Here is a 27,981-nt window from a genome sequence, read left to right on the forward strand (position 1 = left end):
GTGCAATCTGCCATAACTGCCTCTATGTTGTGGTAAACTTTTCCCTGGCAGCAGCAGCAGCAGAGAGATGTAAAGAGAAGAAAATACAAATGTTTGGGAGTATCTCAGTGGGAGGGATTCTTGCTGAAGGAAACCTAGGTGGCGTGCAGAGCTCAGAGGCTGAACTTTCCGAGAGCGCAGATAAAGAGACGGGAGAGAGCGCATCTCTCTCAGACACCTGATGAGCATCCTCCAAACTCTTCAAACCAGAGGACAGAAGTTCACAAGAGATAGCACTTTATTGGATTTTATCGAAGCAGCTTAAACAAAAAGCCCTCTAAATCTTGGAGAGGACCAACAAGGAACAGCATTACTTTTTCATTAGTATTATTACAGGACTTTCAGAGATGGCACTGTCTTTTCGACGCAGGTGTTTGCTTTTGTTGTGTTTGACAGCTATCCACAGTGGTCATGCCGCCGTTCAGGTAAGAGCAATTTACTTAGCATTAGTTTAACCCTTTGAAACATGAGCAAATCGGCTTGATTTCTGTCAAAAACAGACCAAAAAATTATAAAGATATACAATTTTAACAGTACAAGAAAATTACCGAAAATAAGTATAACAAGGAAATAAATAAAATGAAATGAAATAAATAATAATAATAATAGAATAAAACTAAATGAAATTAAATTAAAACAAAACAAAAATGGCCTGGAAAAAGTGCTTGTTATTGGAATAATTTTAACATAATTTTAAATATGTAATTTTAATAGTTATAAATATACTTTCCACTTGCCTTTTCCCCTAGATTTTTCCCTATCTTTTTGATGGTGAAGATTTGAAAAGGGTTAACTCTCAGAAATCAGCATCTTAAGCAATCGGACTCAACAAAGTGTGATGGCCTATATTAAATTTTAAAATTTGAGCATACCGCTCTTGTAAAATAATCAGAAATTTCAGGAAAAGTAATCTATTATCCTATAACCCATAAAAAGTCACCCCAACCAATGTTTTATTCTTTTTTATTACTTCATCCATTTTGTGCAGGTATTTTACATTTTTGCATGCTTTTTGATCTAAACTTTCTCCTGGAGAATTTTCTTTGCTTTTTACTTTTCAAAAAAAAAAAAACTTCCCATGTAGCATCCGGATATGAATCCTCTTATGTCTTGTCAGCTGGTGGCATTTCCCCTTTGCCTGGAGCAGAGCAGTGTCGAACTACTGCACAGCTCCAAACTATGTGCACAATGAATTTTAATGCATTGAAGCTAGTTGTTATTGTACAAAGCCCTCCAAATGCCAGTGCAGGAATTTAAGGTATGCTGGAGAACAGAGAAATCTTTCCAATGAGCATGTGATTAATAAACCCTCCTGAAAGGATTAGAGGCACTTTCTCTGAGGAACTTTGTAATGGCTCGTCAAGCTCTCTCCCTCAAGTAACTGCTCGTGGCACCCATGCTATTTTGAGTCTCCCCATTCAGGATTATCCAATGAGGATGTGCCTCCCTACGGCCATGCAAAATATACAGAGGAACAGCATTTTGGACTAATGTCCTACTGACATCTGCCAGACAGCTTTTGTCCAGCTGCATCTGCCACTAGAGTTGTGATAGCGGAGGGGGTGAGGAAGAAGAGAAGAGAGATGTTGGGCCTAGAGTATCTCACATGTGAGTGCAATGAGGTCAAATGGAAAATAGTGAAAAGAAAATATAGTCTAAAATAAAATAAACTATCACGCAAGTACGGTAAAAGCACAGTCAGTGTTACATAATGTAGTTTAATATCATTAAAAACTCTTTGTAACCATAACAACCATGTGCCCACCAATGCGATGGATTTATTTCCAATTACATCATGTTCCACAGCTGCACATTAATGTTTATCCGCAGCTCATGTTTTATGTTTTACAACAGTTAAACTGAGGTAACCATTACCCCTGCGCTCGTTTTCTTGTTGGAAAGTCATCGCATTTTGAAATGTTTCGCCAAGGTGCTTTTATAACTCTTCATTCTGCTTTATTCACAGACGTGCATGGACAAGCACCAGGTGGTTGGGGTGCTTCGTCAAATGGAGAAGTTTCTGAAAGGTCAGGAGATGCGATTTACGGAGGGACTCAGGATCATGAAATCAAAGTTGGCGACACTTCAGAACTCTGTCTCCAAGTTACCTCAGGCTGACCAGTCAGCTGGTGAGTAATAAACAGATAACAACACGCACCACCCAAGGAAACAATTAAAGAAGGAAAGGTCATAGCATCAGTGACAGTTTTAAAATGTTGCATTGGAGCTAAACTTTGATGCCATTTCTTTTGAAGTTAATGGTGTGGTCGAGGCAAATCAAACTATAACCTGTTATATCTTTGTTGTTTCACCTTTGACCGAAAATTCTTCCACAAAATTAAAAAATGCATTATATTATGTGATGTTGACCCACATTTTGTATCTAAATGTGCTCATTTGTTTTTCTTATCATTGATCTCCAAACAGATAGTCGTGACCTTTCCTTCTTTTAAGCATGTCATTTTACAGAAATGAGCAGTCATTTAATTTACTATCCACACTGTAAAAAGTTCATGCATGCATCATATGGCTGAGGTTTTGTTCAGCAACACAAAATTCCAAAGTATCAAATTTACAACATTTTGGGAACATTCAATTGTTTGAAGTCAATCTTCAAAAAGTTTTTTTGACAATAGAGAGCCAGATATTCTATTAAGGGATTATATATTCATCCAACAGTGCAAGGCCATCTCTGTTACAGAGCTGGGTACTTGACAGGGGAAATGGATTTGAGGAATTGTGTTGTTTGGCAGCGGACGCTGAGACCAATTTGTTAGTGATGGACCAGTGCAGTCCATAACTCTGGAGAGTACTTGGCAAGACAGGAGGAAGCTGATATTTTACATTTACATCAATAAAGGCTCAACAAAATGAAAAGACGGTGGTGAAAGTATTGCACCACCTGCTTTAAAGACTCAGATCAGGATGACCTAAACATAAAAATCCAAATTAAAAAAATAATTAAAATACATTTTTGATTCAGATAGCGCAGGGGTCGGCAACCCTTACTATTGAAAGAGATGAAAAAATAAAATCTGTCTAGAGCTGAAAAACATTTTTGAGCCTTATGATGAAGATAATAAAGCCTAATAAATCGAAATTACCCTCTCAAAATCCCTAAAAGTCCGAAATGAGCATTCATCAATATGTTTTACCAAAATGTGGCAACAAATCTTTGTTGTTGTGTGCATTATTATTTTTCATCAGACTCAAGACTGGCCACCACTATTGCAGCTCGGCATAATTAAGAGAGCTGTAGATGTATGACGCACATTTTAGTTGATGAAATGTTTTTTAAAAATTGTATTTTCTTTATTTAGAGCATATGATACACATTTTTAAAATTGGAAAATATAAGACTCACCTTATAGGCCAACAAAAATAATAAATGTAAATTAAAATGTTAAAAAATTATTTCCATACAATTTTTGTCAAAGCCACTGAAGATGGGCTAAAGAGCACATGCATAGTTGCAGGTCCTGAGATATAGTTACAATAAATGGATGTGTCAAACAATATAGATTATAACTTGCTAATAATATTATTTAAACAATACTGTGCAGCATTTTCCATCTTCCCTCAGTACTTATCGCCATTAGGCATTGTTTGCCTATTCTACAGTATGTGTTTCCCTATATACAATACATGCAAAAAACACAGTGCACTTAAGTAACCCCTGTGATGTCATGCAAAGACTTAAAGCGGTCAGAACAGGACACAATGGGTTTTCCTTATATCAGAAACACAAGCTGAAAATTGTGGAGGTCTGGCCATGTGAGATTGATTCATCATACAGTATCTTAAGTGTGCTGGCAGTGGTTTTCATTGGAGGTTGAACGATTAGGAAATATTTTATCTTGGTTGGATGAAGCATGCATCCTCATAAAAGTAAAAAAATGTAATTCATGTATAATGTTATGTAATGTCATTGCGTTCTTTATTATAAAAGTCTTAAATTTTCCAGAGCATGCAACACAGCATACCATTGGCTGCTGGTGAAATTCGGACTCTTCTAACTGCTGCTTGACTGTAAATGAGGCATTTGAAGCGTCCTCTCCCATGAAGGCTCCACGCTGCCCAGTGACACGTGTATATCCCCAGGCAGAGAATGCCAGAGGATGTCGGGAGGCTTACTCCACATGTGACCAGCCTCCCTCTCGTGCTTTCTTTCTCTCTCTCACAGCTCCCACCACCTGCCCCTCTCTGGAAGCCCCTGCTCACGGAACCAAGTTTGGCTCAAAGTATTTTGTCGGACATGAGGTCCATTTCACTTGCTCCCAGGGCTACCATCTTGTCGGTTCTGCCACACGTGTCTGCCGGGACAACGGCACCTGGACCGGCATCAGTGCCATCTGTAAAGGTGAGCGAGATGCAGAAACACTCTGCCACAAATCCTCATTTTTAACCATGTGTGAGACCAGTGTTACATTTGATTCAGGTCAGGAATGCAGTCTCACTTCAGCTGAGCTTTGGTATGTTTTCATCACAGGATTAGGAGCTTTTCACCCTTTTCACGCAATCATGACTCTTTCCATGTAAAAACACACTTGCACTACCACCTGAATAAGATTTGGAGGAATGTTTTGAGCGGGCCTGCTATGGCATTATTCACTGTCGAGCAGAAATCCTTGCACCAATTTTTGGGCGACCTTGGCTCAACAGTATCTTGATGCCAGGCTGAAAAGAGATGGCAGCCCAGAAGCCAAACTGAGATACACACACACACACACACACACACACACACACACACACACAATTACAGTGATAACAGGCAAAGAAAAGAGGCATTCTTTCGAGTGTCTGGAGCTCCTCGGCACACTGAATGAAGCCCTCGTTAAAATGGCATTAAATGTCTCTGAACACAGAAAAACACCTGTACTGCATTCCACTGTGGGGTGCTTTACCCTCCAGGTTTCTGTTCCTCGTGCACAGCACTGCTTGGGCTACTGAAAGATAAACCCTACCTCTCTTGCTCATGTTTCCCTGGTCCTTTGACAGCAGTCCCAATGGACGGGGTTAGGTCCAGACATTATACCCAAACCATGGTCTGATAGCACAGAAGTATGCTAAGCATGCTATTGATAGCCCCTTCAGCCTGTGCCGGTGGCACTCTTCCAAAAATTCCAAGTGGCGCACTCAGTCGAACATGTGCATACGTTTATTGACATTCATGGTTAAAACAACACGAGAAGGCTCGACAGTGCACAGTATTATCCCTGTTCATGTTTTTCAGCCCCGGCATAAGAGGTCTAAATTTAGTCATGCCTAAAAAGCGGTATTGACAGAGTGTGAAAACTTTAAAGTTAAGAAGAGTTTAAAAATATCTAGCAGAGTGAAGTGGGCCTTTTCATGTCATGGCCGAGTGGTGGCCTCAGGGGAAGCCAAATAAACATTAAAGGGATTGGTTGTCATCCAGTAGACTGTGGCCTCAGAGAGCACAAGCTGCTTCATAATTTGAACATCTGCGCAAGTCTCAGTGCTGACTACAGTGACAAAGATCATGAGGCATGATGAACTAATATACCTCCTGTTGTTGACACTTGAATGCATTTTGTAGTATTTATGTATCAAGTGATACATTTTATGAAGGCTTATCACCTTCTTTTTCTAATTAATCAGACAAAAACTGTACTACTGTGCTCACAATCAGAAGTCATGTTATACCAATTTGCACATAACCAGCTGGAGGCCATAAAAACACTTGTAAAGACATATAAATGAAGTTTGCATAAGACATGAGTAGAGCTGCTGCAAACCTGAGACATTTTTATGGAAACTTCACAAGTTTGTTTTGCAAAGAGAAAAAAAATGTGTATGCATTTGCTCTCATGTGTTTCACAATACTATAAAGATGTGAGTAAAATGCATCCATATAGACAAGCACCAACTTCTACTTTGATGATGCAGGTAGATTTTATTGTATTATGCTTTAAAAGCGAACTATGCCCATTTTCAAGTCAACTTGTTATTTCTATGGTGTTAGACTGTCTATTTGGGTAAATTTTTTGTTTCAGAACTGCGAAAAGTACAACACAATAAAGCTCATTTGGGTACAAAAAAACAAACAAACTGTGGTTCAACAAAACCAGTATCCCATGCATTGTCTATGGAGCAGCTCTAGACTTTATACTCAATGAAATCACAAGTTTGAGATGTACTTCTCTTGTTTCATATTCACAAATATTGTTCGAACTTGGATAGGTTAGGAAAATAATATATTAGAATTCTTAATTTAGATGGCGTTCCTCTTTAATAGTCACCCCCATTAGATGTCATCAAGATAACTACTGGTTTTCCTCAAATAGAACAAATAAAAGGGCATCACTGACTCACGGTTGACATACTGTGCCCATAATGACAGTACCAGTTTCTCATTCTTAAGTATCAGTTATCAAACTGGGTGGACACTCATTGCCGCTCTGTGGATTAATAGTGGATGGAAATGGCTTACAGAGACTCTCTAATTTTGGTGACGTATTACTTTTTTCTTTTTCTTTCAGGGTCTAATATTGCCATCATGTTTCCTTATGCTTTTGAAGATTATTTCAGCCAACCATTGTGGTGAATTGTCATATGTATTTTATTACAGCACCTAGTAGTCTTATTCATTTTGTCAAGGCTGACAAAGGCACATTGATAGGTTGTAAAGATATCTGAATAAACTTTTGAGAATTTCGAGCCTAAAGCAAAGATTACAAAAAGAACTATGAAAGCATTGTTAAAGGTGGGCATCAAAAATGAAGTTTCTTATCTTCATTTTTATTTTCCAAAAAGTATCTCAGAGGGAAATAGCTTCAAAAGTGTAACTGTTTTTGTATGCCTTTGAACTGTGTGCGTCATTATGTTGAAAAAATAAAATAAAATAAAAACAGAAGCAGGACTGCAAGTTTTTCAACAAACTGACCACAGTGATAATTCTCTCCTACACCCGCAGATATAAGTGAATGTGCAAGTAATCCCTGCCAAAATGGAGGTACCTGTGTGGAAGGTGCTAACCAGTACAAATGCACCTGTCCCCAAAACTGGAGCGGCTCTCACTGTCAGCACCAAACGCAGACAGGTCGGTACCACAGATGTCCTAGAGTCTTTGATCTACATCTTAACATGTTTACAATGTGTTCAGCTTTGTTTAAATCAGTGGATCCCCACTGGTCCAGCCACTGGGTCCAGATTTCTACTTAGTCATTAGTTCAAGTTACACTCTTAAGAGAAATAACCACATATTTGATTTTATTTGACAAAATGTAAGTAACATGTGGGTTTAGAACACAATGAAACATATTTCAAGAACAAAGTGCAATTAGTTAAAAACAGAGGTATTTCTTTTCTAGGATTTGAGGACATTGGGGGTTTGCCCCAGACCTCTGTGTGAAAAAAACATGTCTTAGGTTTGTTTCTTTTCTATTTTCTTTAGGATTTTTTAGATTTTTTTTTTTACCTTTTAAGTTTTTTGTATATTGTATAAACTTCTTTTTTTTAACCCCCCCCCCCCCAAAAAAATAGAAATTATTGTTGAATTTTTAAGTTTGCGACAGTCCTTGAACACATCATGTGGGGTGAGCACCTCATGCTTTTTTTCCCCAAGTCATTCAGGGAGGCTCAAGGAAAATTATTAGTAGCTTTGGGGAGGGTAGAAAAACAGCCAGACAGTTTTTCACAAATTCGACCTTGTTGCGAGTCACTTTCGGTCCATTCAGAATTGACTCACGACACACTTTTTGACTGCTAGCCACCAGTTGGAAGCCACTGGTTTAAATGTCAGCACAGGTCTTCAACTTTAATATTTTCTCCTCTGATGCAGCACCACCTGAGTGGAGTGTCATGAATGATCCAGCATTCAGCCGGAGACCTCGCTGTGCTCAAGTGAACCGAGCCCAACACTGCAGCTGTGATGCAGGCTTCCACATGAGTGGCACCTCTGACAACAGTATCTGTCAGGGTGAGCTGTAATTACGTGTTAACTTAATTGATCCCTGTGGGGAAGTTCTCCTTTTGCTGCTGCTCCTCACAGGGAGGCAGGGTCAGCTATAGAGCACTGCCCTCGAGTTGATGCCTCGCTAAACAACATCTCAGCAGGGCACGTAGCAGATGTTGTAGGGACTTAACTGCTGAAAAGATGCCTGAAAAATACCGGGATCTTTTATTCCTCTAGTGATTAATATGGTTACAAATGAGAGTAATCTGTAGGGCCAGTCTGTGACAAACAAAATAATCCTCTCGAGAGGTCACAAGCTGATTAGCATCCATTTAGGTCACAGTTCAGTTGTTTTTAAGATGTAATTGGTTGAGTAAGATTTTGAAACAAGTGATTTCATGCAGGTTTTCAAATGTGTTAATGTCAGAGATGCTCAAAGAGCAAAACTAAGGGACAGAAATGCTGACGACAACCTGAGAGACAGAAACAACATATTTAAGTTGAGTGCGTTGCAAACTGTATGAAGTGCGTGAGTTTCATTTATATGCATAATGCATTGGCGTGGTCATGTGACAGATGTTTAAGACATCCACTTCTTTGTTTCTTGACAGATGTAAATGAATGTGAAGTGTACCGCCTGGACCAAGGAGGGAAGCTGTGCGTCCACGAGTGTGTGAATGTCCCAGGCTCGTACCACTGCTCTTGCCCCAACGGCTACAAGCTGCTCCCAGACGGGCGGAGCTGTGAGGGTGAGTGACATGAGGGAACAGAGGACAAAGGCTCATTCACAGAGCCCTGGCTGCAGATCTGGCTGGGTATGCAGCTCCAGAGAGGAATACCTGTGACTTAAAAAAGACGAGGAGCCTTCAGCGCCAAAGCTATTAGTTTCTGCAAAGGTGTCTGTCAGCCCCGAACCTCGTTACCACTTTCATTTGCACCCTGAAGCTTACAATGCTTGCCAGTGGAATGAATGACCTCACCCTTTCCCAGCAGAGAAGGGATCTTTAGGACATGAGGCGTTTGTGGGAGACTAAACTTAAAAAACCAAATAAACAATCACAGCACCCCCTGCTCAGACTGTGGTAACCAGGAAGCAGGGAGTCAGTCTGGCAAGTCTCTCTCTCTGCTTCTCATTCTTACATGCCTCCGCTGTTTTTGTCTTCCAGATGTGGATGAATGTTTAAGCCAGCAGCACAACTGCAGCCGAGGGACAACTTGTATCAACACGGGGGGAGGCTTTCAGTGCGTCAACCCAGACTGTCCCCGTTCTCATGGCAACATCAGCTACGTCAAGACATCGCCCTTGTAAGTAGATACATCCCAATGTGACCTGTCTGCTTTTTTGAAAGCTGTAGAAGAAAATAAAACAGGAACCCATCGTCCACGTGTCAGCAGGAAATTATCATTAACTTTCAAATGACCCTGAGCTAAATCAGACCCAACTGTGAGACGTTAATGGATTCCTGGTGGACATTTTGACTCAGAAAAGCAAGACATACTCATCTTTGCTGTGTTCAGGTGTGCCAATAAACCATACCAGTTTGTCCGCATGCACAATTAGACATTAAAATGCATATAACAAGTGTCATTGACGAGGTGCACTTGGATAAGGTGTTACAGTCTCAGAGTTCTCCTATATGTAAAGGGAAATTCAGCTTTCATATAACTTGGGACTTAAGTTTGGGCCATCGCTGCTATGGTAGACATAACACTGAACTCGCCATGGTAACTGCTGAGATCTGGCGATGCAGCAACATCACGAACTGCCAAGTTAACCAAACCTTTTTTTGAAGAGAAGTCAAAGACTGCAGATGGAATCATTACTGAAACTTTTACAAACATCCATCACAATTGATCAACCAACCTTCTGCTTCTACTTTGACTCACAGCAGCTCCTTTAAGTGTGTGCTTACGGTATTTCTGTGCAATGAGAGATTATTACATTTTCTGTGCACATGAAATCCTGATGATAATCTTCCTAAACTGTTGTTTAAAACCTGTCTGATCTCCTGATTGGTCATAATTATTTTTCCCATCAGACTTTGTTGTTATTGCTCCAATTTTTCCATATCTTACTTTAGTGATTACAGTGTCATTATAACCAATATAATTGATGATGGTAAATCATAAGCGTTGTGGTTATAGTTGTATCACAGTGAAGCAAATCGTTTCTGACAAAGAACATGCACGCTCAGCAGAATTAAACCAGATGACGTTTGTTTTGTTTGTTTTTTTTCTTTAAAACCATGTAGAACGTCTGTCCTGGCCAAATGTTTGGAGACATTATAACTTCCACATCCCTATTTGCCAGTCATCAGCAAGCTGCCTCATTTAAGAGCATGAAACAAAGCTCTGTCTGCTTCTACTGAACCATCAATGTGGTGAAGTACTGCTCCGCTGCCAGCAAAGGGGATGAATAAATGTTTGGGAAAACATTTGTAACAAGGGAGAAAGCTGAGAATCGAGAAAGACAGTAGCCGTGTCCCCACTTCAGACTACATCATAAATGCAGGTCCTGAGATTGTAGTGCACAGAAATGGTTTGAAGTTTGGAAGTACTGCCCACAACACAGAAATAGTTTAGAGCTTGCTATGATCCAAGACTTCAGGGTACATGACCTCATATGTGCTGAATGTATGTGTGTCACTTCTCTTAAGTCACAAAGAAACAGTTATAAACACTTTCCCACGGGGATAGGTTAATTATGTAATCGTTTTCTTAGTAAAAAAAAAATGGCAGGATTACATGACAACTGCCAAACACAGACTGGAAAACATTTACCACCCTGTCCTGTAAAACCCCTGCTTAAAGGGACAGTTCACCTCCAATTAAAAAAAAATGCATCATACTTCTTACCTGTAATGCTATTTATCAGTCTACACAGTTTTGTAATGAGTTGTGGAGTGTTGGAGATATTGGCCATAGAGATTTCTGCCTTCAATATAATGAAACTAGTGATGCTTAAAGTGCCAAAAATATATCTGAAAAACTCAACAGCAATGTCTCTTTCCAGAAATCATGACCCAATTACTCAAGATAATCCACAGACCTTGTTGTGAGCAGTTTCATGTAGGAACTCCTTTCGCAATTAATGTTTATGTCTTGCACGCTCACAAGCACAAGCCTCTCGTCCATAAACAGACGCATTTCAGTAGCTCAGTAGGATAGAGAGAAAATAGTTCCTACATGAAACTGCTCACACCAGGTAATGATTACTGGAAAGATACATTACTGTTGATTTTTTATAAATGAATGTTTTGCACTTTGAGCACCACAAAATGAGTGCCATTTAGTTCGATTATATTAGAGAGAAGGCAGACATCTCTACGGCTGATGTCTCCAATACTTGGCAACTTACACCAAAACAATCTAGACTGATAAATAACACTACAGGTAAGAGATAAAACAAGTATTTTTGATTTGGGGGTGAACTGTCCCTTTAAGCAGGGGGCATTACAAAACAAAGTGGTAAATTCTAGCTTCTGTGTATTTTGCAGGTGTCATGTAATACAGTCTTTTTTTTCTCAAGAAAATGATTGAATAATAAACCCATTCCTGTGGGAAAGTGTTTATAACTGTTTCTTTGTGACTTAAGAGAAGTCACACATACACACAGCACATATGAGGTCATGAACATTAGTCCCTTTAACATTTCCTTCATTTCTCTCTGCAGTCAGTGTGAGAGAAACCCTTGCCCCATGGACAGCCGCTCCTGCCACCTGGCTCCTAAGACCGTGTCCTTCCACTACCTGTCTCTGACCTCCAACCTGCAGACTCCTGCAACACTATTCCGTATGGCAACCGCCGCCGCCCCAGGGCGCACGGGGCCGGACAGCCTGCGCTTCGGCATAGTGGGAGGAAACTCCAGAGGCATCTTTGTCATGCAGCGCTCAGACAGGCAGACTGGTGAGCTGATACTGGTCCAGCAGCTGCGCGGGCCGCAGGAGATCAGTGTGGATGTGGACATGTCTGAGTACAGCGATCGCACCTTCCAGGCAAAGCATGTGGCCAGGGTTAACGTCCTGGTTTCACCTTACAACTTCTGAGAGCGTGGTGGAGATGGAGGAAGACTAGAGACAGGAAGGTGATGGAGAACGAGTGTAATGGGCACTGAGTTTACTAATACTGTTTCTTCATCCCATATCAGAAGTTCGGTGGCCAAATTACCAAAAGAAAATGACAAGCCAATATTAAACAGTTATATCATGACTTACAATATATGGCAAAACACATCATAGATGCTTCTTTAAGTAGTGTCAGTATGAGCTTTGACTGATGACTGAGTGTGTTTGAATGCATGAAAACTGGCTAAACAAAAAGCATGAATGGGTTGGGAGGGATGGAAAGCTGTTTTTGTTGTTGCTGTCGCTTTATGTTTGTATGTTTATGTTCATCATAATCATATCTGTGTAGCTCAGGGTCCGGCCCCGGGGCTGATGCACTGCCCTCGCTTTATTGACGATAAATCCCTATAAGACATTAGTGCTCCCGTGGCTCTAATTTATTGGAAATACTATCGCTGGATTTTACATTGTAACATACTGTACGCCACATTTATCTCCCATCATATACTGTATATTTGTTTTGTTTTGTACTAGCTTGCCTCGTTTCAAGCAATCTTCGCTACTCTAAGGGAGCTTCTTTTTTTAACAATAGATGCAGTACTGTACCTGGGCAAATTTTCTTTATTACTCATATTCTGTATGTTACCCAGAAATCATTATATTCTAAATCAACAATTATTTGGCTAGCTTGCAAATGCACTACACAACTTATCTGGAATTTTAGTTGTCTCTACATAACTGAAATAAAGTCTAACTTTTCAGTATTTGTTAGCACTACCTCACTTTGATGCTGAGCAGAGTGCTGTTAAATGTCCTCACGGCAGTGCTTGTTTTCATTCTACATCCATTATGAGTGAATTTTAATGAGCGAAATTCAAACCAATGGAAAGTTGATGAATGAATGCTGGATGGCTATAAAAAGTTCTCTGACTGAATGGATGAAAGGTTAGAGAGGAGGAATGTGTTTTATAATATAACCCCTGGGGCAGAGGTTCAGAGACAATACAAGTGAAAGCAGCGTTTCCCACATGTCTCCAAAAACAAAAGGAGTTTCACAGTATTTCTATTTTATTTTAATACGAGGAGGAGTAACTGTCACATTTTCAAAACATATCTCAATGAGTCTGCTTGTTAGAGAAAGAAGAGACTAATGTTCACCACATGTGTTCTTTTAACTTCCTTCACTCTGTCCTCCTCTCGCGTCTCCATCCAGGGGTTTACATTGCAATAAAAGGGGCCAGAAGAGCTGCATGCTTCCAGGAGGGAGTGGATGGTGAGAATCAAAACACATGTCCTGACAGTACGCACTGCTCTGAAAATGACAACGTGCCTTAATAGCGGACATAATTTCGTTTAGTGGCCTTACCAGGAGGGCTCACATTGCAGCCTTTGTTTCAGGCTTGTGTTTGGGCTGTTGATGTTCACACGTTTCATCCATTCTGAAGCGGAAGGAGATATTGCCAGGGACAATTGGAGAGCTCTGAGCTATATAACACAAGCCATTTGCCTGAGAGTGATGATAAAAATCTAAAGTAAGGGCCTTAAAGCAAAGCCAGAACAGAGTGTGGCTTAGCCTGATTTTAGGTCAGAGTCACAGAAACATGGTGACTTTAGACAAAATAACAGAAACACATATAAATTAGTTCTAGCATATTCAAGACAGCAGACTGATATTTCCAGCTCTCAACAACTCAAACCAAAACATAATGATTAATAAATAGCACTACAGGTGGGAGGAAAAATATATATTTTTTATATTTTGGGGTGAACTCTCTTTGGTATTGATCCCTCTGTGAAAACTGTTCCTCTCTGCTAATACAAGTTGCCTGTGCCTTGGTAATTGTCCATGCTAAAATGGATAAAAATGAAATTCAAGTAAAATGTTAAGCTTAAGTATACACAGTATAATTCTAAAACACAGAAACTGTAAATCTATGACTCTCTGTCAAAACAGAAAAGAGGCACGCGTCCTGCTGGTGGGTTAGCTCGTTATGAAAGGCACTGGGGAGGAATTTTTCTGTACTTTTATTATCCAGGAGAGGGGAGAGGTCGCCTGTGGATCATCTTTCATGTGGGATAACTGTTTGGAAGAAATCCAGAAACATGTGAGGGTACTGGAAAGCAGAATGAAGGCCCCTTTGCTTTTGTCTCAGACTTTAAAGTCACATTTAATCTGCTATCACAGGCCATAAAATAATGAGTTGTTTTGTTTTTTTTTAAATGTTTGAGACAAATAAATTGTCAAATATGCAGTCTTACTATGAGCAAAGACAGAAAGCCGAGAGACAAGAAAACTGTTGTAAAACTGAATGAATTCATGTAGCAGGTTGCTCAGATGGAGGAACCAGGTCTCTCTAGCTTTTCTACAAATGATGCCACATCTGTTTTTTTGACATTTTATTGGTGATTTCATAATTGTGTGGTTGCTGTTGAGGTTTTTTAAACCTAAATAGCAGAGGCCTAAAGCAGGTTTGAAACGGTCTTCTTTAATGGAAAAGGGTGCAAGTAGCTGATACAAAGTGATGTATGTACATGTTGGATAATAACACATCTCTAAAATGGCATCCTAATTTCAAAGTTTTATATAGTTTGGTCTCCATAAAACAACTTGTAATGTTAACATGGCACATACATTAGGTTGTCTGTGGGCTTTGCGTTGTTTTAGCCCTCTTTATCACAAGCCTATTAAAGGCTAATGGCTTGAGAGAAAAGGGTTTATATTTTGAGCAACTGGGCTTCATTCAAACTCCTCTTTCTTCAATCTGTGTTTCATTATCATTCATCATCATTTTTAGCGCACAAAAGTCCATTCATTCAAGCATTTCTCCCATTTCCTCTTGAAAATGGTATTTACAGCTTTAAAAAGAAACAGATTTCAACTAATGTAGCAAAATGACCACCGTAGTAAAATATGCATGTTTCATTGCCAAATTAATACCGAAAAATCATAGACCGGGAAAGCAACATTCTCTTGTGTTCAATTAATATTTAATATTAATATTGTACATACTTCCTGAGAAGGAAGAGAGAAAAAAACTGCTGGTATGAAAAGTTCAAGCCCAGTTCTTCATGACACCCATGAAATAAAAAAGAAAAAGACAAGTCATATTATCCAGACACCTCTCCACCTGTGGAATTATGAAATAACAGGAATCAGCCAAAACCCATCTGTACAAATAATCGAGGTCCGCTGCAGGTGTCTGCAGTTTTATGTAACAGAAGGACAGCTTGCCATAATAAGCACAATTACTCAAGGTTTCCAACCAATAAAAAGACGGAAAAATGACATTATAAACCCAAGTGATCAGCTTGTGCTTATGCTAACAACATAACTTATCTCATGTGTCATAATATGGGATGGCCTGGACAAGCAGAAAAAGTCCTGCTGTTATATTTAGTCAAGACAACACACATGAACATGACAACAGTGTTCCAAAGCTACACTGACAAAAACACCATTTTCAGAAAAAAATTGAAATATTAAGACTTATTTGACAGAACATGAATGTTATTAAGGTGTCTGTGAAACTGCCACAATGATTTCCATCAGCAAAGAAAGCAAACAGCGCAAAGAAACAAGCAAGTTTGCTGTCCCCCTAATACACCGTGAGATTGTTCAGGGCCCAATGCATTAATAAAATGGAAGCACACATTGTAAACACACTTTAGAGTAAACATGGGTGAACACACTCTTTAACAACTTATAAGTACACTTGAAACAAATAAATAAAGAAATTACTTAACTCCATATTAACATAGGTACAATATATTGCTCCTTATTTCAGAAGACACAAAACCTGTCCAACCACACACATACAGTAGATTCAGACCCCAAATTCGACACTATTGAGCCCAGTTAACATTTAAACTGTACAAATCACTTGTTTGTGCTTCATCCTCCCTCACACACATCAATACTGAGGATGCCAGAGACATGACGACACTTTCATACATATTGATCTCAATTACCTGAACAGATTAGGCCTCACACAAGAACTACATGTAGGCACAACTTTGATCCGCAAAGTGCATAAGAGCAAAATCAATGTGTTTAAATTTTTCTCATCTCAGATTTTAATGCTGACAGACAAAAACAAAAAGTATGCTTCAGACACAAAATACATACTGTTATTGAACTTTTAGATTTACACATAAAGAATGATCCTGTTTAAAATTAACGAATAAACTACAGTCAAATTCTCCAGCTCTCTTCTGGTTGCAAAAATAACTTTGATAAATAATTCTTGGTGTTAATTACTGAGAATAAAAGGGCCTTTTTATTATTTTCCCATCATAAATAAGTATCTTATTTTATTACAACCAACCAATAACATTTACATACCCATAGAAAGACACTATATTAGAGAGCATGTTCATGCATGAGGCCCACTGTTCTTAATTCTCTGATAAAATAAATTCACATGAACATAACAGAAATAAATACCGCACTTAATATAAAATGAAACATTCTCTTTGGAAAGAAAGGCTCAAAACTGATCATAATCAAGGAAATGGTGAACCAGTTGGTCAGTGAAAAGACAGTTTTCCTCTGTTAGAGTCCTTCGCTCTGGAGAAGTTGAGGAAATAAGCAGAGCTCCCCCTAAATTGTGGCCTGCACTTCCCTGCTAAGTGAAGGCCGTACAGGAAGATCCCCTGATAAAACCTACATGGCACCACCCGACTGAAAATCCTGGAGAAAACCCTGCTGCAGAGTCAGAGACAGCTGCTGCGCTCTCCCTCCATGTGAGCTGATGGCTGGAAATGTTTCGCCTCACTCCATCTTTGACATCTCATATCTGATCATCATGATTTCCTGTCAAACAATAGAAAGTTTTAACAGTTTTTGTGAGAATGCAAACATTTGGCCTCATTCACCAACGGCTATAAGAAGAGATTTCTTCTCAAAACCCACTTGCGCAGTTTTCATTCTGACTGTCAACGATGTTTTTTTATTTGGGTTATGTTCGGAAGCGAGAACAGAATCTACGCACACTCAAAAGCACACCTGCACACATTTGGGTACTGACGTGGGTACAAAAAAAGTAATTGGTTATTGTGTTTTATTCGGTTCTACGGTTGTCTGACAGTATAAGATTATAATACATCATTTTTTAAATTATATTTTTAAATAATTATTTTAGTTAATTTACCAAGCATAATGGTCTTTTAAAATAAACTACACTTCAATTCACATCATTTTGTAAACTAGGAACCATGCCATCCAATAATGAGTGATTGTTTATTGGCCAAAGGTAAGTCTATGTCTTGCAATATTTCCTCAGATTTGAGATCCAACCTTCTTTTTTTGTTTTTACGGCATCAGTTGTCCGCCCTTTTCCGAATACAGCATTAACTGAATAAATAATAGCATCCAAGGCATCTTTTTTGTGTGTTATACTGACACTACTAAATATGACAGCCCGTTTAATGTATACTTTCTAATAAACTATTGAAGTTTTTTTTACTTCTGAAGTCCAGTGCTCCACCCTCTCTAGACTTTAGTTTGGGCATTCTTGACTTAAAATTCTCTCAACTTTTCTTCATAATTTCTATGTGTGCACAAAGCCCTGCAGTCTCACGCCCTTTTATGTGGATTGGAAAGGCGTTTACCTATGCTAATCAGGATCAACTGGCACACGCTTTCACTTTACAAGGACAATGGGATTCTTCATTATAAGAACACAGATGTGAACAATTCTGTGGTTTAAGAACACATCATGAATCTGACAGACTTTTCTAAAGAACAAATTTCAGAAAAGAATTAGGAAGATGTTGGTGAATGAGGCCAAATGTGCCTTAAAGTCCCAAAAGAATTCACTGTGGCTCCTGTCGCTGTGTCCTGAAGTCATTCTCATAACTCCACTAAGACAGCAAGTCAAGTGAGTCTTACTGTTTTTGGATGAAGTTACTCATATGCATATATCTAGACCAGATGTCTCTGGTTAGAGAAATAAGGTGTGTGAATCCTATAATTATGTATATTTAGAGATTCTAAAGTACTTCATACCTCATCTGAGTCGAGCAGGACTGGCAGAGCTCTGCAGTGACAGAAAAAGACTTCGTTAGAATCACACGACTTATATGAAAGCACTCGATTAATAAATATAAATTTGACAGGATGCTTACACATCAGTAAAAGAGCTAGGAATGTTATCCTCCACCCATTTCAAGTCATCCTCCTGCACAAAAAAAAGGGATGAAAACGTAAAAATACTGCCATCTGCTGATATGTGTGATACTTGCACGGCTGCATTTTCGAAACTTGGACAGCTACTCTTATCATGGGTTCATAATTATTAATAAACCACACTGAATTAAACTAATCAATACACAACAGTTTCAAACCAAGTGTGCAATTGTGTTACTGACTGGGTTTGTTTCTGCAGGCTTCACCGTGCCATTCGTTTCATTTTTAGATGCTCTCAACTTCATGCCATCAGCTGGAAAGAAAAAAATGAAGGAAAATTACAAAATAAATGAGTATAATAACACTATGGAAATTTTTGCAGCAGTGTTCTGGATAAAAGTAACGCTCACACAGAGTGAGCATACCCAGGTTTGTAGAGGCGATGAACTCCTCAATCTCCTCGTCGTCAGAGTCATCCATGAGAGGTGTGAAAGCATACCTGTGGATATAGAAATTAAGTAATTTAAAAAAGCACAAAAAAAGTCAAATTCAGCTAATGTTGGTAAATTACATAGTCAGTGTATTACTTGCCTTTGGTTGTTTCCAGATGGTCTCCATAAAAACATTATGACAAACAGAATGACAGAGAACAAGAATCTCCAGAAAGCGTCTTCCACCCATAGCTCAATCCAATCCTTCAAAACAAAAAACAATTATCCAATTGTCCAATTATCAATAAAATGCAAAAATGTAATTTATTTTCTTTCACACTAATACAAATAAATACGCCAAACCGTACTCACAGACTGGCATTCTGCTAGCCGGAATTTTTTTGCCGTCCATGCTATGAAAATGACAGAAGCTGAGGGAGAAAAGGGAAAGGTGTGAGAGACAAATCTTTGAATTGACTTAAATATACTTTCTTTTGAACATTTAAAAAAAATAAATAAATATATAAAATACTATGCATATAAAAAACACACAGACATAACAGTGAACATATGTAACAGATTTTTAATAAGCAGCAAAAACTTCCTGTCTGAAAAGGAGTAGAAAGAAGTAAAATACTTCGACCGCTGATCTATTCTAACTTATTAATCCACAATCACAAACCATCTATGTGTTCATCCCCACACCTGAACAACTGTTCATGCTCCTCATATAAATAATCAATATTATCCCTATTTAGAAAAGAAAACCATTAACAATAATATCACCAATAACGTGCTTTACATTTCCCTTCCTCATCTCTGTACCTCAAATAAATTCCCTTTTTGAACATATTTTTAAACTGTCTGATAGTCTTACTTTGATTTCTTTCTCCAGTCCATTCAACAAAAGCACACCACAAACAGATACACGCATACTTCGAAGATATGTGCATGACATTGTTTCAGCTTGACTTTTCCTCTTACATTATAACCCCTTGTCTCTACGGGAACATTTTTTGCATATTGCTTGGTAGTAGATTATTTCTTGCTTTGTACATTATAATTGCAGTCTTAAATTCCACCAGATCAACACACTTCAATGCATGTTTGTATGCTCCCCATATCCAGCATTGTTTATGATCATTATGGCTCTTTTTTGTAGTATGTATATTGATTGTAGGGTGCTTTTGTAGGTGTTTTGTTTTCCTGGGGATTATCCACTGTGTGTGAATCAGGACTTCTGTTTTTTTTTTTATACTTTGTATAGGTATGATAATACAAATCTAGAGCGTAGTGTTATGATTGCAGGTGTATTCATATCACTTACCAATGACAGCAAATATCAATGTGTTTGTAAAGTGCCTGTAGAGAGACAGCTTGACAGGGTTTCTTCTCAGCTTCAGAGTCTTGATGGTTTGTGCCAGGCTGACAAAGATGTTAGTGGCAGTCAAGGCAAACATGTGGCAGACGTTACATAGAAACCATGTTACAAATAAATCCATGGGACCTTATAACCTCTTCATATACTAACTCTTTTGTCCAATGAGTCACTTCACTTACCCACTATAACTAAGCAAATGGAAGTGAAATAAATGTGGCTGATGACTCAGGTTTGATAGCAGTCTGCCTTTAGAATGAGGTTGAACTGAAAGTTTACAGAATGAATATGCCACCATCCGGTCAACCCAAAGCATTCTGGTGTCTTTTTTTAGTCTAGAAGACTAGTCTTAGACTTGTATAGACCAGCCACGCTGGAGTGCGCCTTGGTTGCCTGAAGGTGAACAATTCATATGCAGAGCAAAAGAGATGGGACGCATAAGCAGAAATATATCTCGGAACCGATCTGCTATCATCTGATGATGATTTTAATTTTTAGTCAGTTGTTGTTTTTTTTGTTTTTTTTATGTATAGAGACTAGCTGAAATGACTGACGTATGGAACAAGGAGGTTAAAAAGAGGGAAGAGGGAAGTCAAAGCGTCACATCATCGGGGTACAGCACGTGCACAGTCAAATATGATGAATTAAGATATGGTTGAGAACAACAATACTGCAATTATTAAACTGCAACCATCTGCTGTAACCCTCTGACACTGCAGCTACAGTTACATTACACATGTTTTATACTCCATACCTCCTATGAGGTCAAATACTGTGTCCCACCCTTTACAGAACAGCTGTGTCATGGAAGAGGACATCTTTGCCCAGATATCTACGTGCTACACTGGATCTCCAAAAATATTAGCCAGTACCTCCAGAAGCTTATTGTCATCAGACCAACAGCCGAGTGGTTCAGAGATATAATGTGGACAACTGTGCATATATGTATGCGTTTTGATTTTGCATATTTTAAATGTTTGTTTTATTGGCTAAATGATAGATGTAGAGGTGAATCAACACGTTTTTCCAAAATGTAAGTATTTTTTTGTCAAAGTGGGTTGAGCGATTTGAAAATGTATACCATGAGGTGATGTGAATTTTCCATTTTGCCCACTCTTATATAACACCCATATGTATATGATAATTACACAGGACCACCTCTAAGGTGTGGTGGGCGGGAATGCAAATCAATCATTCTGCTATCAGACCAGCATGGTACATTAATGGAAACAAAGTAAAAAATGACTGATTGTGAAGAAATGAAGCAGAAAGAATGTAGGATTTTAAGAGCAGTTAAAATGATCAACCAAAAAAATAAGTTGCTGTAAATTTAAGTAGAGGATAAATGATGAATCATTAATGCAGGCTGTATGTCTCTCTGCAAAATTGTACTTTAAGTGCTCGTTCATTGCTAATTATCTGGGACAGGCAGAAGACAGTTGCAGATAAACCTCTCCTGATCTAATTTGGGCTCATGTGAAGGAGGTGAGGAGCAGAGAGGAGCCACACAGGGAAAGGTTGTAGGTGCACAAAAGGATATCCACCAGCATAGAGAGGAGTCAAGCAGAGCCAGGGGAATGTTGGCCAGCAGGGCCAAGTCAGAGTCTTTCACCTAGAAGGGAGGACAGAGCAGGACCAGAGGGCACGAGGAAGAGGAGAAAGACGAGGAAAAAAAAAAAAAAATCACAGATAGGATGGGAGATGAAAAAAATAAAATAAAATAAAAGGCAGCACTGCCAGTAAAATATAGAACCATTCACCAAAGTGCAAAAGAGAAAAAACCACAATACCAAACCCAAAAGGTAAGAAAACTCAAAATCCCAGGCTTAACTAATTTACAAATACATCCATTTTGTTGTTACATGAGGTTTGATTTTCAGTGCTGCTGAGGAGTACGATGGAAGGATATGAACCAGATGGTGCAGGAGTCAAACACAGCCAGAACAATTGCTGTAATGAGAGCGGGGCCATTGTCTCGACCCTTGATTTTTGGCCCACCAACAAATCAAGAAGATACACAAATCGTGATGTCAATTTTACTCCAAAACTCAATCTGACAACAAACAACAGAGTTTTAATACTGTATTGCTCATTCTTTGTTATTTTTCATACTAGGTTGTGAACAATCAGGCAGTGGTGAAACAATGAGTCGTCTCAATGATCAGCGGATACTTTATCAAGTTCAGTTTGACCATCAAAGAGAGCAGGTTAGAACTTCTCAAATCTGGTTATTTTGTTGCTTTCCTCTGATTCAAATGACTTCAACTTCTGTGTGGCACTTGCTATTGTTGACATCTTTATCCACTGATCTCAATTTTAAAAAATTAATAACCAGAGAACACAACTCACCCCAGTGATCCTCAGGACACCTTCGATGCTGGCAAAGGCAAAGTAGAGGATGCCGAGTCCCACAACTCCGTGCATGACATGCCCAAGTCGAGGCCTAAAATAAAAGAAAACAAAAAAAATCAAACAGTTGAAAAGTTGCACGATAATTTGGGATTTTTCAATTACACAAGTAGCTGTTTTTTTCAGACATATGCTGACGTACTTCACAATGCCATAACCAAGGCTGACGATGATGACGAGCAATCGAGCCAAAGTCCTCTTGAGGGCAGAGACCAGCTCAGCAAAGACCAACAAGCCAGGAGCTAAAGGAAACAGTGACAGGGATGTTAATTACATTCGGAAACCAAACATCTTACAATCTCACGTGAAAAAAAGATCACGATGATCTGTAGACACTCACATGCAGAGCCGACAGCGTTGGTGTTTTCATACTCGGCACAGAAGACGGCCTTCTCCACCATCCCGAGAAATATGACCCCTGCTATCCAGAACTGGATCCTGAGCAGATCCTTCCAGTAGCACGCTGCCCAGATAAACCACAGAAGGGCGTACAGGATGTACACTACGCACATCATCATGTAGAACTACAAACACACAGAGAAGGATTAGTCTATAAACACATATGGGAGCAGTTGTTCTTCATTAGCTAGAGACCAAATTCCAGACAGATCATCCAAAAACATCTCATTTTCTCTTCAGAGTACAAACTACTCATTCAGCTTCAGCGTGATCTGCGTAAGTTTGTAGTCAAATGAAATGAACTCCACTCGGTTCCACTGAGTAGACTGTACTGGGCTGAGCAGAGCTACGACCGTTTGTTTAATTGTGTTCCAGGTGAACTCTCTTTGAAACAGTGGACAGATCTGTTGACTCTATTTTGTCATTGCAAACATGCACAAACTAAAAACATTATATCCAACCCTCAGTTAGAGCAAGGAAAGAATTATGGACACATTGGCATTAATGTACATGTATTTTACAAATATTTAATCAATGTTTCTCACATAAATAACAGAAACTGATACTCAAGTCATCTACTTACGATCATGAGAGGCCATTCTGTGATAGAAATGTAGCCGTGGCTGCCTTTCATCACCACATTCACTGGAAAAAACAAAAACAAAATCCAGACATCAGACGAATGTTTCCCAACGTATTCAAAGCTGTAGCTGGTTAAAAAAAAACTTCATCCATATTTGCTGAAACTGTCAGTATATTCAAACTGCACTAAATGAGAAAATCTACTCTATTGCCTTGTAGCGCTTCTAATGGCCTTGGAGCATATGGAAAATCAAACAAGAAAATCAGAGCTGAGGAGTCTCTAACGCAGCTGTCAATAATATATATCACTCGTGAAGTGCAGTCAAACTGTGAAACTATGCAGTGCTGATTAAATATGGATCAAGATTAAGCCTCTGCTTTGCCTGTTTCTTGCCTAAAATGTTTTCAGGAACAAATTTTAGTGTGCCCTTTAGCTGTAGAATAAAAAAGTTGGTCTGACAGTGGGCAGGGCTTGGTACTCTAACATGGTGGCAAGGTCACAAACTTCTTAATTTTGGAGATAAACAGACATATGGTTCTGAGGTGAGTTTTAGTCGATGTCGTAACAGAATCTCGATTCATATTTGATTAGCTCTGTTTGACAGTTTGAAGTTCACTAACAGTCATTGACATGATTGACAGCTGCATGAGAGACTTCTCGGCTCTGATTGGTTGTTTTTGGGGTGCCGTGTTAGTTTTTGGAGAATGCCACTGGAAGCAGTAAAAAGAGGAGAAGGGAAAGGGTTTATTTCACAGACTATGTGCTTCATGTACTTCTTTCAGAATATAGTGGCAGTTTCAGCAAACATGACATTAAGTTATTTTCACAGAAGTTACCAACTGTAGCTTTAAAAGTTTGTTTCTTGTGGTTTTTAAATCTAACACTTCTGCATCACTTGCAAAACAGCTTTGCATTCATGAGTCAGCTTCTGATAAATTAGGGAAGTCATTTCTGCAAATTAATGTGCATCATCGATGCTTTGAACTGCATTCCTACGCAGACAAAAACAACAAAGCGTGATAATGCTCCTCTATGCCAGTCACACAGCATAGTAGTTCTTCTACCTCCTTAAAAAACTCACCAGTCAGATTCCAGTTGGCATCCTGTTTACTGGATACAAACTTAACGACCAGCAGATAAGGCCCGTCCTTCCACGTAGTGGCTATGACGTTGTCTTTGATATTTACACTGCCGTTCTTCGTGGTGCTGCTGCTGTCATACTCTTCTGTTATCCATCTGGTGTAATTTTCATCCTGAAGTATGAAAAAAGTTAAAGTTATCTGCAAATCTGTCAACACCTTGTATGTAGAAACTAAGGAAACAACAAAAACACTAAAAAAACACTTTCATGGTTAAAACACATTATTTTTTTAATTCTGTTATTTAAATCTTTACTATCCTAAATTTACATTTTCTATTATAATCAAAGAGCATTCAGGTTTTCTTACAAGCACTTCACCATCAACAGGCGGAGTGACCAGACGAGGCTCTGCTTTGGCTTTCTGAAAAACACAAACAGTGAGCGGAAGTTGAGAGATGACACATGCCATGATGCACAGTATGTGACTCTGCTGAGGCGAGTCATGTAACAAACTTACTCTGAGCATCTCAAAGGAGCGCAGTCCATTGTTACATGTCATGGGACGGTGTCGGTGTTCAATGAATTCTCCTGGTCCAAGGGGGTTCGGATCCAGGCCCTCCCCACGACTCAGAGGCGTTCTCTCATACATTTCCTGCAGACAGTGGCGTTCACAGTTCAGCATTCATAAACAATCAGTGTTTTGACAGATAAATGTCTGTTAATTAGTATGGCATTAAGCTTCTGTACTTACTTCAATATTGTTGAATTCATTGTGACAGGGGTAGTATTTTAAATACCAGTGAATAGAGAAGGTCACCTCCTCAGGACAGCCAAAATACACAACTAAAAGATGAAGACAGAGGCCATAATAAACACGAGGGACACAAAGGGGCACCGTTTTTGTGATAAGTCATGAGCACATTTTCTCGGTCTTACCTTTCAATTGAATGTCAGTGTCTTTATACATGGATTTCCTTAACAGCAGTGGTCTTGAGGTCTGTGGGATGGTAAATCAAGTATTGTTTACTGTTTAATCATTTAAGCAGGATATGTCTAAATGTTTAGTTTATACATTTAGCTCCTCCTCCTCTGTCCCATTTTCAACTTAAACTGATGTTAGTTACAAGAGATGGAGCTAGCACAGACTGCACAAACCTGATCAGGAAAACTGAATTTAGAAAATGACTATACTCACACTGTACCTGCATCATCTGCTATTTGGATTTTATCTACTCGTCTTGTTTAATTGTGTTGTATATGCTTACCTTGTACATGTTTAACTGTATTCTGCGTGTTTTGGCCTCAATGTCTTTAGCCATAATACAGATTGTATTCTTCATATTGTATTCTTTGTATTATTTGAAGACACTTGTCAACATCAGGCAAAGGGACTGCAAATGAAAACCAGCTCTAACTTGGGTGTATTCCATTTGTTTGAATGTGGGTTTATGCACATTGTCACCTCTTAAATAAATACATTTGAAACTTGATAGGGTATGAATAATTAGTTCTGTCCTGGATCCAAAGTCAATCAAGCATTTTGTGTGTTTGTTAAGAGGGAAAAAGACCTGTGAGTTAGCTGCCTCAGAAACTTTAATATTGCCAAATTGTGTAAATGTCTGTCTGTATGAAGTCTGTTACAGACCAATGACCTCTTCAGGTTGTACCCTGCATCTCAGCAAACCTAATACCGCAACTAGATATACAGACAGACACAACATAGGGAACCTGAAACTTCTCAATACTTAAATTATTGATCAAGGCTTTCTAGTTCCCCTTGAATTGAGTCAGGGAACTGAGGCTAGAGGAGAGACTTCACTGTAGTATTTGATAAGTCAATTCCCAGGATGTATATAACAACAATGATGTGTTGGATGTTAACAAAAAGGGCAGAAGTCTAAGGCCATCTTAAACTTTGTTATTTTAGCAAGGTTATAATGATCATACATATTAATTACGAGTCTCTTTGCTAAAATACAAGAAGAACATACAGGAAATATGTACAGAGTATTAAAAACTTAAATATTTTTGAATAAAATACCTATAACAGGCTATTTAGTGTGAATACCCTTTTCCACTCAGCATGTCTTGAACTCTCACCGGCAGATAACATGAGATGTTGTACTTACACCAGATTGCAGTCATATGTCCAAAGTTCAATATTAATTGTTTGAGCTACCTTTTGTTATGGATGTACGATTTCAAGTTTCACACTAAATATTGACTTCAGTCTAAAGAAGCCATTTTATCCTGACATTTTGGTGTTTTAATGCATTGTACACTTTCTCTGTATTCTTTGTATGTATTTAAAAATCGAGTCTGAGAAATATATATATCATTATCCTCATTACAACTTTGCTAAAAGAACAAATATATGATGGCCTAAGACTTTTGCACAGTACTGTATATTAAGTCGATTTCCTGGATCTCGGTTAAATAGGACACAGTCTTTGGACGCCTGTCTTACTTAAGGTGAAGCCAGCTAACCTCAGTTAGCCTACAGCTAACCTTAAAGTGCTTAAAAGCCCTTCTACTCAAGGCTAATGCTAACTAGCTAACAGCACACTCTGCTCTTTCATTAAGCACAGTTTATCCAGGTCTACTACGGATATCAAGTCGCAGTCAAGAACGATTAATGTGATACATTTAAGGCAGGACATATTACACGACTGTCTCCTCACTAACAGCTGACGGCAAACGAGCATAACAAGGCTAATGTGGCTAACGTTAGCTACCCGGTGCTGCAGGTATCCGGTGTTTCCGGGTATAAGATACTCACATTTACAACTGTGATTTTCCAAACCCCTGTCTCAGGTGCTGCAACAACCGCATTTATGGTGCTGAGTAAAACTGCACAAAGGACTGCCCATGGATGGAAAACTCCTCTGGTCGGACAGCTCCACGTCCTCATCCTGACTGCAGCAGCCATGTCGGTGTGGGAGTGAACAGCTCCCTGCAGGAGGCGCCGTCAACAACCGGAGCACTGCGCGTACCTGTCCCAGCGCGCAGTGCTGTGTGTCCGTTTATTTGATTATATATATTTTTATTACAAAAGAACAAAGACTTAAAAGGATATGCCCGCTAGATCTTCAGGTTTAATGTCAGCTTTTGTGTCATTACAATGACAATCTACCAGCCACAGTTAACACTCACCTGTTAATGACATGACACATTCTGTACATTACACAGCGATGGAAAAAATATTAAGATCCTATACTCAGGCTGAGTAAAAGTACTTATACCACCCTATGAAATACTATGTTACAGGTGAAAGTCAACCTCAAAAACTCAAAATTATTGATACCCCCCCGCACCCAATCTTAGAAAGAAAGAAAAAAACACCCTAAACTAATGATTATTAAAATAATTGCAAGAAGGAAGTTATTTTCTTGTGAGAAACTTAGCACATTATAATGCCATAATCACTTATCACATTATAACGTGATAATCCCTTATGAAAATACCTTGTTGAACCAGAAAATTAAGTAAAAAAACATACAAACAAACACACCCCAAAACTAAAACTTCAGCTCACTGATTAATTTACTAATTATT

The 27,981-nt window shown here is 38.8% G+C and overlaps 2 protein-coding genes across 3 annotated transcripts; one reads left to right on the forward strand and one right to left on the reverse strand.

Annotated features, from left to right (window-relative positions):
• The first annotated feature begins 22 nt into the window (after nucleotides 1-22).
• Nucleotides 23-12,782, forward strand: fbln7 (fibulin 7). Its single transcript, XM_042502419.2, has 8 exons — nucleotides 23-464; nucleotides 2,006-2,168; nucleotides 4,223-4,399; nucleotides 6,974-7,099; nucleotides 7,841-7,978; nucleotides 8,566-8,703; nucleotides 9,121-9,259; nucleotides 11,628-12,782. The coding sequence occupies exons 1-8, from the start codon at nucleotides 387-389 to the stop codon at nucleotides 11,998-12,000; spliced, it is 1,332 nt and encodes a 443-aa protein (XP_042358353.2). The 5' UTR covers nucleotides 23-386; the 3' UTR covers nucleotides 12,001-12,782.
• Nucleotides 12,783-14,984: 2,202 nt separating this feature from the next.
• Nucleotides 14,985-27,413, reverse strand: tmem87b (transmembrane protein 87B). 2 transcript variants are annotated; one of them, XM_088087017.1, is made up of 19 exons: nucleotides 27,206-27,413; nucleotides 25,363-25,423; nucleotides 25,178-25,269; nucleotides 24,944-25,078; nucleotides 24,794-24,847; nucleotides 24,427-24,598; nucleotides 23,346-23,407; nucleotides 22,704-22,887; nucleotides 22,506-22,605; nucleotides 22,304-22,397; nucleotides 21,493-21,566; nucleotides 19,904-20,010; nucleotides 18,949-19,007; nucleotides 18,737-18,840; nucleotides 18,571-18,644; nucleotides 18,388-18,458; nucleotides 18,145-18,197; nucleotides 18,026-18,056; nucleotides 14,985-16,831 (listed from the first exon to the last, which is right to left on the reverse strand). In XM_088087017.1, exons 1-19 carry the CDS (start codon nucleotides 27,353-27,355, stop codon nucleotides 16,790-16,792), a joined length of 1,719 nt encoding a protein of 572 aa, XP_087943143.1. In that variant the 5' UTR covers nucleotides 27,356-27,413; the 3' UTR covers nucleotides 14,985-16,789. The 2 variants fall into 2 exon arrangements, with proteins under 2 accessions (XP_087943143.1, XP_087943142.1); XM_088087016.1 differs by lacking the exon at nucleotides 21,493-21,566 and adding an exon at nucleotides 21,862-21,935 and having other exon boundaries at nucleotides 27,206-27,412.
• Nucleotides 27,414-27,981: the final 568 nt, after the last annotated feature.

The sequence above is a fragment of the Plectropomus leopardus genome, chromosome 13, assembly GCF_026936395.1.
Source record: "Plectropomus leopardus strain MGB_pleo_1.0 chromosome 13, ASM2693639v1, whole genome shotgun sequence".
Lineage (NCBI taxonomy): Eukaryota > Metazoa > Chordata > Actinopteri > Perciformes > Serranidae > Plectropomus > Plectropomus leopardus.